A 21,184-nucleotide genomic window follows, 5' to 3' on the forward strand; every position below is an offset into this window, starting at 1 on the left:
AGTTAAGTATGCTCATAAAACTGGTGAATCCCGAAGGAAACACAAAACTGGTGAATCCTAAAGGAAACACAAAACTGGTGAATCTCGAAGGAAACAAAAACTGGTGAATCCCGAAGGAAACACAAAACTGGTGAATCCCGAAGGAAACACAAAACTGGGGAATCTCGAAGGAAACACATACTGGTGAATCCCGAAGGAAACAAAAAACTGATGAGCATCTAACTAATCAGTGATGATATTCACACAGTCTCAACGTTCAAAAATCAACACCGTACGAATCTATGACATACATGTAATCCTCGATACCATGGCTCTACCACATACACATAGCCCTCAACAACATATTCTACAACATTCATGTATACCTTAACATCATAATTCCACAACATACGCGTATGCCTCAACATCAGCAGATCAGATATCAACATATGAAAACACATATCATCTCATACTAACAATTAAGTGCCTAGGTGTATATTTAAACATAACAGAAGTCGTGCCAGAACTTACTTGATTCAGGTCATACTATCAGGCAACATGCTAACATTTACCATAACATACACTCATCACGCTAGCATACAAATAAAGCCTAGCCCGTGGGCAGTTCCAGTGGTAAGATTACTTACCTTAATCGAAATTCCACAGATAAATTCAAACAACCAAATGATGACCGCGATTTAAAGAAATGACCTAACATACGAATACAACCATTAAGTTTCAGTCCAAAAGTAATTGCGACATCTCAGAGTCAAAACCACAATACCCAAAAGCTTACCGAAGGAACTCGATTAACAACCACTCAAAATTTCCTTCCAACAGATTTTAACTCCCAATGGACGACAACTCGGAACCTTAGAGATACAAGGGTTAAGACAAACTTAATTCAGTGATCAAAGCGTGCCCACAAACCAACAATAAGGACTATATCTCTTACCAAAACTCTTGTTGAACGATCTTGAACCCGCTGGACAGCTCCTCCAACAGTTTCCTCGATTCAAATCTAAGACTAAAAATAATTCGAATAAGTTAACCTTCATTCTAAACTTAATGAGGGCCAAACTTCCACCCAAAACTTCACAAAAGGCTTACCTAAAACTGGCAGATCCGGCGAACCCGAAGATGACGGCAGTGGCGGACGACGAACAGAGGGCTAGAAAGCACTGCAGTTGGAGATTGGAGCGGCAGCAGGCGGCGGACGTGCAGATCAGGTGGCTGGGCTCGGACCTGAGCGAAATCGGCACAGTGGGCGGGTCAAAGTGGGAGCAACGGCGGTGCACAGATTCGGTGGCTCGTGCGGCGAAGGGAGAGAGTGAGGGAGGCGCGGCGGTTGAACGACTGTGAAAACGGCAAGGAAGGCACAGCTGAAGAGCTGGGCGACTGGCGGCGTGTCTGACCGGCGGGATCTTGCCAGTCAGAACCCACAAACGGCAGCAATTGGACGGCTGAGAGGGAGGGCAGTGAGGTGGCATTGGAAGCAAAAAACGGAGGGGGAGGCTCGTATGAGGGAGAAGGTGTGGGGGGTCCTTTTTATTTTAAAAAAATACAAATAATAATAATAATAAAGGAAAATAGTATAATTGTAATTAAATCGTTTCCTTATTCCACTTTATACTATTTAATTCCTTTCTTTTTTTCCAAATATAATTAATTCCTACCATAACTTTTCAAATTAAATTTGAAAATTGAATAATTTTGAATAATTTCCAGGACAACAATTAAATCCTCGCACTTATACTTTAAATTCAAAATTCCAAACATACCCTTCAACTAAGGACAATTACTGAAAAAGGAAAAGTTACATTATTAATAAATAAATAAAAAGGTGCGGGATGTTACATTCTTTCCCTCTCAAAGAACGTTCGTCCTTGAAAGTTCATCCTTGAAAGAGTTCTAGGTACTGGGCTTTCATCTCATCCTCTCGCTCCCAGGTGGCCTCCCTGAACTGGTGGTTCTGCCACAAGACTTTCACAAAAGCAATTTACCGGCGGCGCAATGTCTTTACTTCTCTGGCAAGGATCTCTATGGGCTTCTCCTCATAGCTCAAGTTATCATTCAATCGTAAGAGCTCGTAGTCAACTACATGGGACAGGTCTGTCACATACTTCCTTAGCATCGAAACATGGAAGACATTATGAACTGAAGACAACGCTGGGGGCAAAGCCAAACGGTAAGCTACAGGGCCAACTCGTTCCAGAACCTCGAAAGGTCCAATGAATCTTGGACTCAACTTTCCTTTCCTGCCAAACCTCAGAATACCTTTCATAGGTGTAACCTTTAAGAACACTTTCACCCCAGTCTCAAATTCCAGGTCCTTACGTCTTACATCGGCATAGCTCTTCTATCAGCATACAAACTCTGATCTTCTGTATTGCCTCATTCATGGTCTGCACCAATTCAGGTCCTAACAATCTCCTCTCAACTACCTCATCCCAATACACAGGGGACCTGCAACTCTTCCCATATAGGGCCTCAAAGGGTGACATCCCAATAGTGGATTGGTAGCTGTTATTGTACGCAAACTCCATTAAATGCAAGTGAGCATCCCAGCTTCCTAAAAACTCTATGGCACAGGCACGCAACATGTCTTCCAGTATCTGATTCAATCTTTCTGTCTACCCATCAATCTGAGGATGGAACGTTGTACTGAAGTTTAACTTGGTCCCCAAAGCCGTCTAGAGACTCTTCCAGAAGTTAGACGTGAAACGAGGGTCTCTGTCTGACATAATGGACACAAGAACTCCATGCAATCTTACCACTTCCTTCATGTATATCTGTGCCCACTTATTCACTGAAAAGGTGGACTTTCCAGGTATGAAATATGGTAGCTTCGTACGTCTGTTTACAACAACCCATATCACAGTCAAACCTTTAACTGTCCAAGGCAACCCCACGATGAAGTCCATAGACACATGCTCTCACTTCCATTATGGTACATTCAATGGTTGTAACAAGCCTGTTGGCCTCTGCCTCGGGGCTTTCACCTGCTGGCACACCAAACACTTACTAACGAACTCCGCAACCTCTCTTTTCATATCATTCCAGCAATAGTAACGCTTCATATCCTGATACATCTTGGTGCTGTCGGGGTGGATCGAGAATAGGGAACTGTGAGCCTCTGACAACAACTCATCCTTAATGTCACTAACTACTGGCACGCACAGACGCCCTTGATAAAGAAGGCCACCTTCTGCTGACACTGAGAATTCGCTATCCTGGCCTGACTCCATTCTACGAACTCTCTCCTCCAGATAAGGGTCGTCTCGCTGTGCATCAATAATCTTCTGCCTTAGGCTTGGTTGCACCGACAACTGTGCTAACTGTGCCTTGACCTTCCCCACGACTACTGCAATCTCTGTCCTCTTCAGTTCCCTACACAAGGGAGTCTGTCTGGTAATGAGAGTTGCGGAACGGGCCACCTTTCTGCTTAAAGCATCAGCCACTACGTTTTCTTTCCCCGGGTGGTACAAAATTTCATAGTCATAATCCTTTACTAGCCCCAACTAACTTCTTTGCCTCATGTTTAACTTCTTCTGAGTGAAAAAGTACTTCAAACTCTTGTGGTCGGTGAAGATCTATATCTTTTCTCCATACAAGTAATTTCTCCAGATCTTGAGCTAAAACCACCACTGCTAACTCCAAATCATGCGTGGGATAATTCTGTTCGTGCTTCTTCAGCTGACGTGAAGCGTAAGTAACTATTCTACCCTACTGCATCAATATGCATCCCAACCCCTTCTTGGATGCATCACTGAAAATGACGAAACCACCTGATCCGTTCAGTACTGTAAGAACTGGGGCTGAAACCAGCCTCTGCTTAAGGTCCTGGAAACTGTTTTCACTAGCCTCATTCCAAACAAATTTGCTCCCTTCTGGGTCAACTGAGTTAATGAGGTGGCTATGCGAGAGAAGTCCTTCACAAACCTTCTGTAGTAGCTTGCTAACTCCAGGAAACTGCGCACCTCACTGACCGTGGTTGGATGAGCCCAACCCGTAACTGCCTCCACTTTTGCAGGATCCACAGAGACACCTTCCTTGGATACCACATGCCTTAGAAAGGACACCTGCTTCAACCAAAATTCACATTTAGAAAACTTAGCATATAGCTTATTGGCCCTCAACATCTCCAAAACTTTCCGCAAATGCTCCTCATGCTCGGCCTCTGTCTTGGAATAAATCAAAATATCATCAATAAAAACAATCATGAAGGTGTCGAGGAATTCCTTGAACACCCTATTCATCAGATCCATGAGCACTACTGGTGCATTCGTTAGATCGAATGACATCACTATGAACTCATAATGTCTATACCTCGAACGAAAAGTTGTCTTGGGTATGTCACTATCCTTTATCCTCAACTGGGGGTACCCTGACCGAGGGTCAATCTTAGAGAATACCGTAGCTCTCTGTAACTGGTCAAATAAATCATCGATCCTGGGAAGGGGATATTTGTTCTTGACGGTCACCTTGTTCAATTCTCTGTAGTCAATGCACAGACATAACGTCCATCCTTCTTTTTCACAAATAAAATAGGTGCACCCCATGGTGACACACTAGGGCGTATGAAACCCTTGTCCAACAACTCTTGCAATTGGACCTTCAGTTCCTTCAGCTCTACCGGGGCTATCCTGTATGGAGCCCTCGAAATAGAGGTTGTGCCTGGATCCAATTCAAGGGCAAAATCTAGCTCCCGCTGCGAGGGCAGTTCGAGAAGATCTTCTGGAAACACATCTGGAAAATCCCTCACTACTGGCTCCGAAGTCAAGGTAACTTCATTCTCCCATGTGTCCACCACACTGGCCATAAAGCCCTAGGCTCCATGGTTGAATAGCTTACTGGCCTTCAATGCGGATATCACCTTGGGTAGGACTACGTTCCTAACCCCTTTAAACTTAAAATTGACTTATATAGGAGGGTTAAAGATGACCTCCTTACGGGAGCAGTCTATGCTAGCATGGTTAGCAACTAACCAACCCATACCTAATATAACATCAAAATCGCGCATATATAAAATTATCAGGGTTACATCTGATTGGCTACCTTTACCAGACATGCTTTTATCTTTTCTGTAGCTAACATGATCTCTCTTGATGAAGTGGAAATAGACAATGCAAATGGCAATGGTTATGAGTCTAACATGGCATGTCTCACAATACAGCAGATATAAACGAGTGCGAAGAGCCAGAGTCAAATAAAACAAGAGCATGATGTTCCAAAATGGGAAGTGTACCTGTCATCACGATGCCTGACTTCTCGGCCTCACATCGAGTGGTAGAAAATACCTTTCCCTGATGTTGCTGGCGGTTCGGGCCTCCCTGGAATGAACCTACGGGCTGGCTCCTGTGCTCAGGCGCATTTCTTCTTTAGCATCTATCTGCCATATGCCCTTTTTGGCCACATCGAAAAAAAATCCTAGAGCCGGCTAAACAACGCCCCCAGTGTTGCTTACCGCAAGTGGTGCATATCGGTCTATCCTCCCTGCCATTCCCAGCCTGGGTACTCTGTTGTCCCCACTGATGTGAAACATGTACTGTGTTCTGACCCCTCTACTGAGGCTCAAAAGTCCTGTGCTCAGCCTTCCTTTTCTGACCTGTGGAGGTCCCAATCCCAAGTGACCTCCTGTAATCCTCTCCCCTCTAGAAGTCGGCACCAATCCTCACAGCGGCTCGCGGCGCCGCAACATACGTCTTGAGGCCCAAGGCATGCACCATCCCTCGCAGCCCGCTCCTCAGGCCCTGGATAAATCTCTCGGTCCTCGCTGCCTCTATGGCCACTAGCTCAGGAACAAAATGAGACAGCTTATCGACACTTGGTCGTATTCCTCCACCGACATAACACCCTACTTCAAGTTCAAGAATTCTGCCTGCTTATTATATCGGGTGTTGGCTGAAAAGTACTTCTCATAAAAGCGTTCTTTGAACTGTTCCCAGGTTGCAAGTTCACCTCCAATATCGATCATCTTTTTTGCCGAACGCCACTAAATTGTCGCGTTACCACTCAGCATGAAGACTGCGCATTATAGTTTGTGCTCTTCCGGGCACCTCATAAAATGGAATATTGTCTCGATAGATGATAACCATATTTCTGCCTTGGTGGGGTCCCCTAACGATCCATCAAAAGGGCGAGGGTCATACTTCCGGAAATCCCTCAGATTGGCCTCAACAGACAGGCCCTACGTGTCCTTGCCCTGCGGACGGGTTTTTCGTAACGGTTCGGGTGGCACTGGTTCCTCCTGAGCCTGGGTCTGGGCAGGCTGCCCTGCCATCGTGCTACGGATCAGTTCCTGCAGTTTCCCTATCAGAATGATTGCAACAGCTTCACTAATTCGGGCTTCCATTACCTTTTCATCCACTTGGGTCACAGGCGGAATTGGCGCCACCGGAGCAGTTTGACTACTCTCCTCTCTCTCTGCTTGCATTTCTTCTCTAACTGTTTTTCTTGTTCTACGTTTAGGTGCCATGTCCTGTAATAAATTCATACGTTAACTAACTATTTTTGGGCCTTTTCTCAGGTATCATGCATTTAAAACACTACATCATTGTTCTCATATATACATGGAAGCTTTCATTAGTAGAACATACCTGGTGATGACGAGGAATCCGTTACTGGCCATAGAGACTATCTAGACTTACGTAGTAAGTCAGTCTATAGAACCCAAAACCTGGGCTCTGATACCAACTGTAACAACCCGACCCCCTAGGACTTAGGTTAGGCCGTTACTAAAATAAATGCATGCATAGAATTTAAAACGACGCTCAGTTTTGTTGAAATAAATGCTAATTAAACAAGAGAAGTTCAAAAGACATTTATTAAATGCAATTGTTAAAACAATAATAGGGTACCCAAAATTCGTAATGACTAATAAAAGTATATAAAAGAAATAATCCTTAGCAATAAATTTCAAACAGTAAAACTAAATATTAAGGGAAAAATAAAGACTCTAAATTTCATGATGCGGAAGCAAAAAAAAAAAAAAACTAGTCCTAGTGACACGATCATGAATTCCGCTGCGCCATCGGCGGTATATCTTTACCTTTACCTGAAACATCAACATAAAAAAGAGTGAGTATGAAATACTCAATAAGTAACCCCACCATTGGGGTCAGGCTAGGCATCTATGTCCTCTAGATACCCACCTACGACAGTTCTATCCTACTGTAGTTAAGTATGCCCACAAAACTGGTGAATCCCGAAGGAAATACAAAACTGGTGAATCCCGAAGGAAACACAAGATTGGTGAATCCCGAAGGAAACACATACTGATGAATCCTGAAGGAAACACAAAACTGGTGAGCACTCTAACTAATAGTGAGGATATTCACACAGTCTCAACGTTCAAAAATCAACACCGTACAAATCTATGACATACATGTAATCCTCGATACCATGGCTCTACCACATACACATAACCCTCAACAACATATTCTACAACATTCATGTATACCTTAACATCATAATTCCACAACATACGTGTATGCCTCAACATCAGCAGATCAGATATCAACATATTAAAACACATACCATCTCATACTAATGATCAAGTGCCTATGTGTATATTTAAACAGAACAGAACTCGTGCCAGAACTTACTTGATTCAGGTCATACTATCAGGCAACATGCTAACATTTACCATAACATACACTCATCACGCTAGCATACAAATAAAGCCTGGCCCGTGGGCAGTTCCAGTGGTAAAATTGCTTACCTTAATCGAAATTCCACAGATAAACTCAGACAACCAAACGATGACCGGGGTTTGAAGAAACGACCCTAACATACGAATACAACCATTAAGTTTCAGTCCAAAAATAATTGCGACATCTCAGAGTCAAAACCACAATACCCAAAAGCTTACCCAAGGAACTCGATTAACAACCACTCCAAATCTCCTTCCAACAGATTTTAACTCCCAATGGACGACAACTCGGAACCTCAGAGATACAAGAGTTAAGACAAACTTAATTCAGTGATCAAAGCGTGCCCACAAACCAACAATAAGGACTATATCTCTTACCAAAACATTTTTCGAACGATCTCGAACCCGCTGGACAGCCTCTCCAACAGTTTCCTCGATTCAAATCTAAGAACAAAAATAATTCGAATAAGTTAACCTTCATTCCAAACTTAATGAGGGCCCAAACTTTCACCTAAAACTTCACAAAAGGCTTACTTAAAACTGGCAGATCCGGTGAACCTAAAGATGACGGCAATGACGGACGACGAACAGAGGGCTAGGAAGCGCTACAGCTGGAGACTGGAGCGGCAGCGGGCGGCAGACGTGCAGATCCGGTGACTGGGCTCGGACCTGGGCAAAATTGGCACGATGGGCGGGTCAAAGTGGGAGTGGCGACGGCGCAAAGATCCGGTGGCTCGTGCGGCAAAGGGAGGGAGTGAGGGAGGCGCGACGGTCGAACGACTGTGAAAACGGCAAGGAAGGCGCGGCTAGAAAGTTAGGCGACTGGCGGCGTGTCTGACCAACAGGATCTAGCCGGCCGAAACCCACGAACGGCGGCGATTGGACGACTGAGAGGGAGGGCAGTGAGGCAGCATTGGAAGCAGAAAACGGAGGGGGACGCTTGCATGAAGGAGAAGGCGTGGGGGGTCCTTTTTATTTTAAAAAAATATTAATAATAATAATAAAGGAAAATAGTATAATTGTAATTAAATTGTTTCCTTATTCCACTTTATACTATTTAATTCCTTTCTTTTTTTCCAAATATAATTAATTCATGCCATAACTTTTCAAATTAAATTTGAAAATTGAATAATTTTGAATAATTTCCACGGCAACACTTAAATCCTCGCACTTATACTTTAAATTCAAAATTCCAAACATGCCTTTCAACTAAGGACAATTATTGAAAAAGGAAAAATTACATTATTAATAAATAATTAAAAGGTGCGGGATGTTACAGTATATGAGTTATTTTGGTATTATAATTAGCTAAGAGTTGTCTCATTCCAGAGGAGGAATGGTTGATCATCCTTCGGTGGCTATTGCTTTAAAACCTTGAAGCATCATTGCAAAAACTAAATCAATAGTTTATTGGGGTTCTATGATTGCTTGTTTTTGCTAAATTGTTTTGATAGTTTGCAATTGTTTGCTTGTATGATGGGTTAAGGCAAAGATAACTAATACGGACAATGTTTGTTTATTATTTTCAGAAATGTCTTCCTCAATAATTGCATTACTTAAAAGTGAAAATTTTATCGACGATAATTACTCTACGTGGAAGTCTAACTTGAATACGATTCTTGTTGTTGATGATCTACGGTTCTTTTTCTCGAAGGATTGTCCTCCAGCCTCTACTCGTAATGCATCCCAAGCTACGAAGGATGCTTATGACCGATGGATAAAGGCCAACGAAAAGGTCAGTGTCTACATCTTGGCGAGCTTATCTGAAGTTCTATCCAAGAAGCATGGGGTTATGGTAACTGTGAGGGAGATTATGGAATCTCTCCAAGAGATGTTTGGACAACCATCCTATCAACTCACCATGATGCACTTAAATAATTTACAACTACCGCATGAAAGAGGGCACATCTGTTCGGGAACATATCTTGGACATGATGGTCCAATTTAACATGGTAGAGTCAAATGGAGAGCGGTCATAGACGAGCGTAGTCAAGTTGCGCTCATCATGGAATCTCTTCCGAAGAGTTTCCTACAATTTCGCAACAATGCAATGATGAATAAAATCCAATATAACCTGACTAGTCTCCTTAATGAGCTACGAACTTACCAGTATCTTATGAAAAATAAGGGATTGGTTGAATGAGAGGCAAACGTTGTTGATGCAATATTTTATTAAGTGGAAATATGGATGATATGCATTGATGGAATTGCATTGTGCACTCAAGTTTCCCCAGTGGAATTCAAGTATAAATTCCTCTGAGTTTCCTGGTAAGTCCAGGGTCAAACATAGGGACTTGTGAAAATAGTTGCGTTGGTGATATTTATGAAGACTTGCGTAATCAGTCAAATAAATAAATCATTGGGTTTGTTGTTTGCGTTGATGAAAATAAATAAAGAATGCGGCGGAGTTTGAAAATAGTTGGTAAACGGGAAATACGATGAATATGCAATGAATGGGTTGAGAAAAGTTTCGGCTAACACTCCCTAGAATGCGTTCATGATTTGCGATCATGCAACATGCATACAATAGTAAACCACCTCTCGGCGTGAATGCTACAGCTTCTAAGGCTAGATCGCATGCGATAAATATGCGATAAGTCTACAGGGTTTACACATAAACCTCTATCTCTATTTATGTGATGACAACATGACATTCACACAAATATGCGACCACGTAATATCATTCCCATTCCTAGGATGCATGCCATGCAAGTTGACAAACAGAACTTATCTCTAAGTCCCTATCTCTTGTTTATGTAAGTCTAATCTTGCTCTTTTGAGTCCAAATTCTAATCTAACTCTCTCGAGACATTAGGTTCTTTCTTTAGATTCTCTCTCAAGTAACTCTAAAGGGTATTTTGCACAGCATACAACAAGACAATCGCAAGCAATGAACTTCCTGGGTCATGTTAGCTTAGTTCTTCGCAACCCATTCAATTAGTTTAGCTACTCATGCGTATTAAGAGAGTGACCAGATATAGAAATAGAACTTCCATTGAATAAATATGAAGATGAAGTACAAAATAACAATGCAAGTATAGTAAAGAGCCTGGTAGCAATTTCTTGCTGCCAGACGTTTACACTGTTTCTACTCGTGCTCTAAAGATATTCTCGCTCTCGCGAGAGTCGGCCCGCTCTCTGCTTTTACACCCCAAGGTTCTCTCTCGAGTTGCCCTGGGCAATCTCAGGCGCCACCACTCTTCTCTTGCTCCACCGTAAAATGGAAAAGAAAACTATGAATAGAAGCAACTGGTTAACTCGTCAACCGATCAACCCCTTTTATGAAGAATGCACTTGGTATTTATAGGGCATCAATGGTAAAAGACAGCTTCTCTCTCCCGGTTGTACAGATGGGACAGCTTTAATTCCTAATTGACACACCGAATGATTGTTACCAATAAAGCTGAATGTACTTTGTGACCGTTATCGGCTGTCAACTTAATTTGGATTCGACTGTCATTAGCTTTCTGTCCCATCGCTCTTAATTGGCCTTTCACCCAGATGCGTCCACCATGTTGCGCTGACCAAGTTGCGTCGATCTTTCTCGGGCAAATGTTTGCGAGTTGCGGTGAAGTTGCACTCGACCGATAATTTCCTATGATCGCAATCTTGCATTACGTTAACGCATATTATGCACAAAAATACAAAAATCAATAGTTCTAATACACTGAACGCATGCGTCCTCAATATTATAGAATTTATGCTTAATGGACACTATTTATCATATTTTCTCAATGCAATCCAGAATTGTTTAATAACTTAGCACTATGATAATATGCATTTCTGCCCGTTATCAGTTGCCCATTCCAAAAGAAAGTTCCAGAAGGGTTCATTCTCTGGAACTAAGTCTGTTCCTCAATCTTCTATTTGGAAGAAGATTCAGGAGAAGAAGGTGAAGGAAATTTTATTCAAGAGTACCTCTGAGCAGAAATGGATCTTTCCAAAGACATTGTGACAGAATTACCATATTTACATTCAAACATACAAATATGCATCATACTATAAAATTATCAGCATGTTTTAAACAAAAATAACAAAAAGAGAACGAATACGTACCAGTTGAAGACTCTTTCTTCATAGCAAAACTCATTCTCTCCCGGGGAACAAGTGCTCTAGCTCTCGTTGGAATGCCAAGCCAATCGTTCACCAACACCTGATACACTCACGAATGGCCTCCACACGAATAGAAGAAATGGGGACGACACCACCACTTGAAACCCTTAGTATTCTCGATGTGAGAATCCAAAGAGTGGGCTCTGTTGAGATTTAGTAGAGGGGGGAGGATATGAAGATCGTGTACAACGATCAAGCAAGTGGGAGAAGACTTAGTCTATCGTATAGACAAAATGCTTGATCATTTAGGTAAGTACACGATCGTGTAAGAAAAAGGTAGTGATCATCTATACGACCGTTTAGTAAATGCTTGGCGCTAGACGATTGTTTAGAGAAACGTAGGCGATCGTTTAGAAAGAAGCACACGCGCGTATACGATCGTGTAGTAAATTCGAGCTATCCTATAGTCTCTCAGTTTACTCAGCGATAGGCAGTATACACTTATGAGAAAATGACGTGATATCTTGCAAAATGAAAACGATTTTCATTTTATTCTTCAGTTGTGAAAACTGATTGGAACTTCCTACTAACGCATGGTTACGAAAAATACGGCGTGCTCAATTATCCCAAATTGTCAAATAAATATAATCATATTATATTCATTAACCTATAGTTTAATATCACATATAAACCATAGTGTTTTCTTCTTCACTAGATATAAATCATATTTATATCCAATTTCCTCCAATTAATGTATCTCATGTATAAAATCAATCATATCAAATATAATTAACCAGTTCAATCATATCATATATAGTTGAACTCCCTCTTGTTAAATTGAAGATTTCAAACTGACCCAAAAACTGATTCTCAACTTGAATCCATTGAACTACCAAGAGGACCTTATGAACCTATGGCTCGAAGCTCCAAGATACATGAATAGCTGACTAAACTCTTTATCCACGAGATCCACCATTCATTAATTGCCAGACATTCCACTAAAGACCGATAGCTAAACTCTTCTTACCACAAATATATTTTTGTATCCATTGGATATAACCAATCATGAGTACGATGATCCTTCACAGATGCTTGTAAGTACAGCTAGGCCAATTTACAGTTTTGCCCCTGTAATTACATCTCACTTCTTAAGTACCACTGATTCCTCTAATGAACGATACAACATAGTCCTACTATGTGTGGACAACTCTTGGGCTATGAGCAAGTGTGTAGCGCCACATCGTTCAAGTCTCGAGATTAGCCCTTAAGGGAAAAATCTATCTTCTTACTCCTGCTTCAAGGAAGGAGTGAATTCCATCTTGTGTAGCTGAGTTCCCAACTCCCAAATCAGACGAATCCCCAAAGTGGCAGGTTTGAATCGGCGACCTGGCCATTCGCACCCATGAAAATCAAAGGGCCACCCTCAAAGGTTAGAGTTCCCAACTCACTCAGGATTGAGGTCATGTTACCTATGGTCATCCTAGTGAAATGCAGTCTTTGTCATGAACGACGTGATATAACAAGACGTTAACACTTCTTGTCAGGTCGTATAAAAACTCTTTGTATAGAACGCCTCCGCTCACACGTCCCCACATGAATGATTAGGATCAGACCTTAAGGAAATCAGAAGTGGATTTCCATTAGTAGTGGAACAAGACTATTCCAAATTACAATCATGAATGAACAATACATTTACAGTCTACTTCTAACAAGCGGTTATACAATTCAAATGCAGAAATTACAGCATAAACAACAAATGAACAGAGGGATAAACTATACGAACAAATGCAGAAGCGTCTCCACGCTTCAATGCAAATGCCCGCTCGAACAATAGCAACCTTAAATGCTCGATCTACACAACTGCAACACTGCAACGAACATAGCACAAACATTTCACGCTCGTTCATGAACTTCTCGATGATCGCCTCAGTCAAGAACTCCTCTGCAACAACGAATGGCCTCCAGAAAACCTCGACGGTGTCGAGTTGAGTTTGACACCACCAAAAAAGGTTACCTTGGTATTCTCGGTGTGAGAATCCAGAGGGTGGGCTCTGTTTGGACTTGGTATGAGGCAGACAAAGGGAGGAAACAACGATCGCGTACACGACTGGTAAAGTGGGAGATGGCGGAAACCTATCGTATAGGTTGATTTCCAATCGTTTAGATAAAGCTATGCGATCGTTTAGTCTATCGTTTAGCTCAGTCTGTCGCCTATAGACACTACACGATCGTTTACCTTGGGCCAGCGATCGTCTAGCAAAGCTATACAATCGTTTAGTAAATACTGCACGATCGTTTAGCTCGCCCAGCCGTCGTTTAGTAAATTCGAATTTACTTGACGACTGCACGAAGAGAAAACTCAAAACCTTTTCAATCTTTTGTAAAAACTTATTTTTTAAAAAAATAGGAAAACCAATTTTCCTTTTAAACTCAAAGTTACCATGATCCAATAACCACCCACTACTTTGGTTATTTAAAAGAAAAAGAATTAATTATCCAATAATTAATATTATTATAAACATAAATGATAACCAACTTATCATACTATATTTATAACCTATAGTTTTAATATTTCATCTCATGAAACATATAAATCATAGTTCTTTTTCTATTCCATGGTACTTAATGTAAATCTCATTTACATCAATCCTCCACTAGATGTATCTCATACATCATACCGATTATATCATATATAATCAAAATACCTCTTGTCAATTTGAACATTTCAAATCAACACCAAGAGTTGATCCTCAACTGAATCCATTGAGCTACCAAGGGGACCTCAGGGACCTGTAGCTCGAAGCTCCAACAGTACGTGAATAATTGACTAAACTATTTAGTCATGGGGTCCACCATCCGTTAACTGCCAGACACTCCACTAAAGACCAACAGCTGAACTCTCCTTACCACATATATATTATGTGTCCATCTTAACCAATCAGCAATGCGACAACCTTCACAAATCGTTCGTAAGTACAGTTGGGCCAATAACCGTTATGCCCCTGTAGTTACATCTGTCTCCTTAAGTGCCACTGATCCCTCTGATGAACATAAGTCATAGTCCTACTATGACTGAGTCTTCTCTTCCAAAGAGAAGTTGTGGTCACTATGTTCAAGCCCTAGAATACACCCTTAATGGAGCAATCTCTCTACTTATCCCTTCTTCGAGAAAGGAGTGAATTCCATCTTGTGGATTTAGTTCCCAGCTCTCAGATCAGACAAGTCCCCAAAAAGGTAGGCATGTTAAGTTGGCAATCTGGCCACTCTCATCCATACTAATTAAAGGACCACCTTCAAAGGCATGATTTCCCAAAACACTCAGGATTGAGGTTGTGTCACCTATGATCGTTTAGGTAAGATGCATGTCTCTAGTATCAATGATATTATATACAGAGTCTGGTCATCTCACGGTTCAGGTCTTATACAAACTCTTTGTATAGGACACCCTCGCTCCACGTCTACATGAATGGTCAGGATCTACCATCTATAGTAGTTTACAACACTTACAAACCTTTGCAAAGCAGGCCGTATCCGTAGTGTCACCAGGATTAGGTATCCCACCTTAATCCTTATACTACAGACCTATATAGGTTATCACTTAAGGCATGATCCACTTGTATATCACATATACATGTTTAAGTTCACATAAGATAACCAAAGAGCTCTGTTTATTGGATATGAGTAAATGCCAAAATTAAATAACACTTATTTTATTCATTGAACAATATGTATCTTTATAAAACAACGAGATTCCGAGAGAATTAGGACACCATTCCCAACAATCTCCCACTTGTCCTAATGACTCGGGAGACTAATGTACAATACAATATAAAAATGTACAATATACAATAAACTAGGGCATACCCCAGTATCATCTCCCACTTGCCCTAGACAAGATGCCGCATATCCCACAGACCCAGACTAACCAGATGACCCTCGAACACATTAGCCGTGTGGGCCTTTGTAAAGGGATCAACAACGTGGTATCCTATAAGGATTATATCCTTATCTCCATACACAAGCATGTAGACCCTCGTCTACGAAGATACTTGAGGATCGTCTTGACCTTCGTCCAGTGATCAAATCCTGGATTGGACTGATACTGACTGACAATCTCTACTGCATAGCAAATGTTGAGTCTAGTACACAACATTACATACATTAAGCTTCTTACAGCAGAAGCATAGGGAATCTGTCTCATCTCCTCAACCTCTTGAGGTGTCTTAGGACATTGATCCTTAGACAGAATGATTCCATGCTTGAAGGGTAATAAACCCCTCTTGAAATCCTGCATCTTGTACCTGTTGCATGAAAAGCAAGCGCTCTACCATGTGAGCTACATCCCCGTGTGACATCTAGTTTCGCAATGACACTTCAAAGTTTTAGGACAAAAGCCGTCGAAGGAAGGTCAGTTATCCCTCTTCTGAATTGAGAAGTTGTCAACCAGTTATTAATACCAGAATAACTCTTGTTCCTATAACGACAAGCCATCATTGATCTGGCCAAGAGATCATCAACTTACTTAACCGTCTCCCGTAAGTGTGACCCACCATTTTAAGCATTAGAGGTCTGTCCTAAAAGGCCAATCTGAAGGGAAAAAATCTGATTGGGGCAAAACCTAAAATGACCCTATTCATTTCTGGAGTTCACCTTGATATTGACCAACTGCACAAAACCCATTCGAAGGAGGCCACTCCGAAGGCGACACGAGGGCGTACAGAATGATCTCACAGTGTGAACCAATGACAAAGACCATAGGACGTGTTGACACACAACCTTCACCCACTTACTATAAATATTCTCTCCGTCCACCTTGATATTGACTCACGAAAACACCATTCGAAGGGGGATGCATCTTGGGCATCTCGAGGCCAAGCATGAATCTCACGATGTGAACATAAAAGGAGAAATGTGAGTGGAATCATAGACATATCTGATATGCCTCTTCCTCCTACTGAGTATTTTATAACCTAGGGTTTAGCTTACTTAGAAAAAAACATGGCTATGGATTTTAACTAATTGACTTTTAGGTTTTCCCAAGAGTAACATTTACCTTGGATAGTTGAACAACTTTTTTATCATCATCCATTAAACTCTTTAACGAAGTCTTTGACCAACACGTCGCATGCTTGTTGAAAATCTATCTAATTCACCTTTCCAGGTAGGGGTGTTACGTTTCTGTCAACTTAATAACCCCAACCTAGCCAGAACCCGCCTTAGACAAAAGGTCCCTTATAGATAGGTTTACAAAAAATTTAATCTTTTATTCCAACCAATTTAATCCTATTAAACCGATTTTAAAAGATTATATGATAGAACATGGAATCCAGTCCCAACTCTCAGCTCTTGGTGCACTTCAGCAAAACGGTGTATCGAAAAGGAGAAATAGAACTTTATTAGACATGGTTTGTTCGATGATGAGCTATGCTCAGTTGCCTAGCTCGTTTTGGGGGTATGCAGTAAAGACTATAGCTCACATCCTGAACAATGTTCCCTCCAAGAGTGTTTTTAAAATACCTTTCAGGTTATGGAGGGGGCGTAAACCTAGTTTGTGCTACTTCAGAATTTGGGGTTGTCCATGAAGGAACCCAAATCGAAGGGAACTGTAAGCGGAAGTAAGATCGACCCAAATTCCATTTTTCGTTGAATGTGAGCTTTATAGTAAAATAAAGAAACAAGATATGCATTTATATATAAATTACAACATGATAACAAAAGGTTTTAGAAACCTTACCTTTGAAGACTTTTCTTCAAGATTCCCTAGAACAACACACGAACGATTTGAAGAATTTCTTCAAGAAAACTTCGAACAAGAACGAACACGACCAGAAATACTTCCTCAATATTCTCAAGCTGAGAACCTAAGAGTGGTAGACTCTGGCTATTTTGAATTAAGGGAAACTTAGTAGAGAGGAGAAAGAAGATTTGCAAATTGTTCAACAACAATTTAAAAACATATAACTCTTCTGTCTCTTTTCTCACTGTCAATTTCGATAATCAGATTATTGGAAGAAGGAGACTCTCTCCTGTCTTTCAAAGAACCAAATACCACAACCACCCACGTGGAAAGAAAAGAGGAGGGAGTTGTAACTCCCTCCCTCATTATATTTTTACATACATACATACATACATACATATATATAGATATAGATATAGATATAGATATTAAATTATATGTTATATCAAATATAACATATAACCTATAGATTTAATATTGTATCATATACAATATAATCTATAGTTTCTTTTCTCACTTATATGACATTTAATATAAATCACATTTATATTAAATTTAACAACTATGAATCTAATTCATATTATACTATTTGAATCTTATTCAAATATTTATTTTCTCTCATTAAGCTATAATGTATCAAATACATTATAATAATTATATCACATATAACTAAAATACCTTAATTATATCATAAATAATTAAATAATTCTTTTAATTTGAACAATTCAAATTAATCCAAAAGTTGGTTCTCAATTAATCCTATTAAGCTACCAAGGGGACCTCATGGACCTATAGCTTGAAGCTCCAATGGTACATAAATGATTAATTAAATTCTTTAATTACATTATTCACCATCCGTTAACTGTCGGACACTCCATTAAAGACTGACAGTTGCACTTTTTGCACTACAGATATATTTTATGTGTCCATTGGATATAATCAATCAACAGTACGATGACCCTTCACAAATTACTCGTAAGTACAACTAGGCCAAAATTACCCTTTTGCCCCTATAGTTACATCTAACTCCTTAAGTACCACTAATCCCTCTAATGTACAATAGATCATAGTCCAACTATGACTAAACCCCTCTCGAGCTAGGAGAGGGTGTGGCACCACATTGTTCAAGCCCCAGAATCAGCCCTTAAGGAAGCAAATTATCTACTTACCCCGACCTCAAGGAAGGAGTGAATTCCTTCTTGTGTAGCTATGTTTCCAGCTCCCCAATCAGATGAATCCCCAAAATGGTAGGCTTGTTAAGTCGACGCTTTGGCCACACTCACTCATATAAATAAAAGGACTGGCCTTATAGGCAGGAGTTCACAACTCACTCAGGATTCAGGTCATGTTATCTATGATCATCCTGGTGAACTGTAAGTCTATTATGAACGGTGTTATATAATGAGACTAAACATTTCGTGGTCTAGTATTATACAAACTCCTTTGATAAAATATCCCCACTCACATGTTTATACATGAATGATTGGGATCATATCATTTGTAGCACTTAACAACAATTGTAACACCTACAAAGCAGGTCATACTCATAGTGTCACCAGGATAAGGTACCCAGCCTTATCCATCTACTACAGACCATTTAGGTTATCACTTAAACATGATCCACCCATATGTCTCTACATACATGTTTAAATTACAAGATAACCTTGGATGTTTGTTTATTAGTTTGTGGTTAATGCAACTAAAATATAATATATTTTATAAACAATGAGTTTGAATAAAATATCATATACTTTATTAAATAGACAATGAGTTTGTATAATACATTTACAAATTATAGAACCCTATAAGATTTATGGCATTATCCCCAACAATCTCCCACTTGACTTAAGCTAGTGGGGTGTACAACATAGTAAAAATACAAAGTACACAAATAATAAACTAGGGCATAACACGCGCCCAGTACAAGTCTCTCACTTGTCCTAGTCTAGACGTGGCCTGTCCCGTAGACCCATACTTTGCAGGTAACCCTCAAACACCTTAGCTGTGAAGGCCTTTGTAAATGGATCAGCAACGTTGTGCTCCGAAGCTATCTGCGTGACAATTATGTCCCCTCGATGCACAATCTCTCTAGATGAGATGATACTTCCGTTTTATATGCTTGCGACGCTTTAACTCCTAGGCTCTCAGGAATTAGCCATAACACCGCTATTATCACAATAAAATATGATGGGCTTTGACATGTCTGGAAAACCTTCTAGATCAGTTAAGAGTTTGTAGAGCCAAACAACTTCCTTAACAGTTTCACAAGCTGTTACATACTCAGCATCCATGGTGGAGTTAGTGATGCACCCTTGTATGGTGTTTTTTCATACTATTGCCCCTCTGTTAAGAGTGAAAACTGAGCCTGATGTGGATTTCTTAGAATCACTATCAGTCTGAAAATCAGATTTTGTGTATCCCATAAGGATCAAATCCTTAGAACCATACACGAGCATGTAGTCTCTCGTTCTCCATAGATACTTGAGGATGTTTCTAACGGCGGTGCAATGATCTAATCCTGGATTATATTGATATCTACTGGCTATCCTCACTGCATAGCATATGTCAGGTTTAGTACATAACATTGCATACATCAAGCTACCCACAACAGATGCATAGGGGATCCGTCTAATTTTCTCAACCTCTTGAGGTGTCTTAGGACACCATTCCTAAGAAAATGTAACTTCATTCATGAAAGGCAATAAGCCCTTCTTGGAGTTCTGCATCGAATATTTGACAATCATCTTGTCAATATACGATGCTTGGGACCGAGCTAGCATTTTATTATTTCGATCTCTACAGATCTGAATACCCAGAACAAACTGAGCCTCTCTCAGATCTTTCATTTGGAATTGGATCACTAGTCAGTTCTTAACTTCAGTCAGTAAACTTATATCATTCCCAATGAGTAGGATATCATCTACATTTAACACTAGAAAAACTACTGAACTGTTGATAATCTTCTTGTATACATAAGGCTCATCGACGTTTTAATCAAAGCCATAAGATTTGATCGGAGTATCAAATCTTATGTTCCAAGATCGAAAAGTTTGCTTCAGTCCATAAATGGATCGATTAAGCTTGCAAACCTTTTGCTCTTTACCTTGGGTTATGAACCCCTCGAGTTGCACTATGTAAATGGTCTCCTCAAGATTACCATTCAGAAAAGCAATCTTGACATCCATTTGCCATCTCATAGTCATAATATGAGGCAATGGGCAGGAGAATCTGGATAGATTTAAGCATGGCAACATGTGAAAAAGTCTCCTCATAGTTAACTGCCTCAACCTAGGTATAACCCTTTGCCACTAATCTAGCCTTGAAGGTTTGCAACTTCCCATCAGGACCCTGTTTCTTCTTGTAGATCCATTTACAACCTATAGGTTTAACCCCATCAGGTTGATCTACAAGATCCCATATGGAATTGAAGTACATAGACTCCATTTCAAGATCCATCACTTTAATCCATTCATCTTTGTCAATATCCTTCATTGCCTTCTTGTAAGACAATGGATCCTCAACTTCACCATCAGCTACCATAGCCAAGATTTCTGTTAAACCCATATAGCGAATAGGTGGGTTCATATCCCTCCTATTATGTCGAGGTTCCCTCAACATTTAAGGTGGATTTAACCTACTAGATGATCCTACTTCAACAACTCTTGTTGAAGATTCAACACAATCTTACTTCTGGGCCTGTACTCCCTTATGTGGTCTTCTTCAAGAAAAGTAGCATTTGTCGATACAAATACTTTGTTTTC

At 40.4% G+C, this 21,184-nt stretch overlaps 1 protein-coding gene across 1 annotated transcript; it reads right to left on the bottom strand.

The window, feature by feature from the left end:
- Positions 1-2,924: 2,924 nt before the first annotated feature.
- On the bottom strand, positions 2,925-4,801 carry LOC150037516 (uncharacterized). Its single transcript, XM_090312030.1, has 3 exons — positions 4,496-4,801; positions 3,784-4,163; positions 2,925-3,369 (listed from the first exon to the last, which is right to left on the bottom strand). Exons 1-3 carry the CDS (start codon positions 4,799-4,801, stop codon positions 2,925-2,927), a joined length of 1,131 nt encoding a protein of 376 aa, XP_090168156.1.
- Positions 4,802-21,184: the final 16,383 nt, after the last annotated feature.

This window comes from Benincasa hispida, chromosome 3 (genome assembly GCF_027475165.1).
Source record: "Benincasa hispida cultivar pf3 chromosome 3, pf3_genome.v1.1, whole genome shotgun sequence".
Classification (NCBI taxonomy): Eukaryota; Viridiplantae; Streptophyta; class Magnoliopsida; order Cucurbitales; family Cucurbitaceae; genus Benincasa; species Benincasa hispida.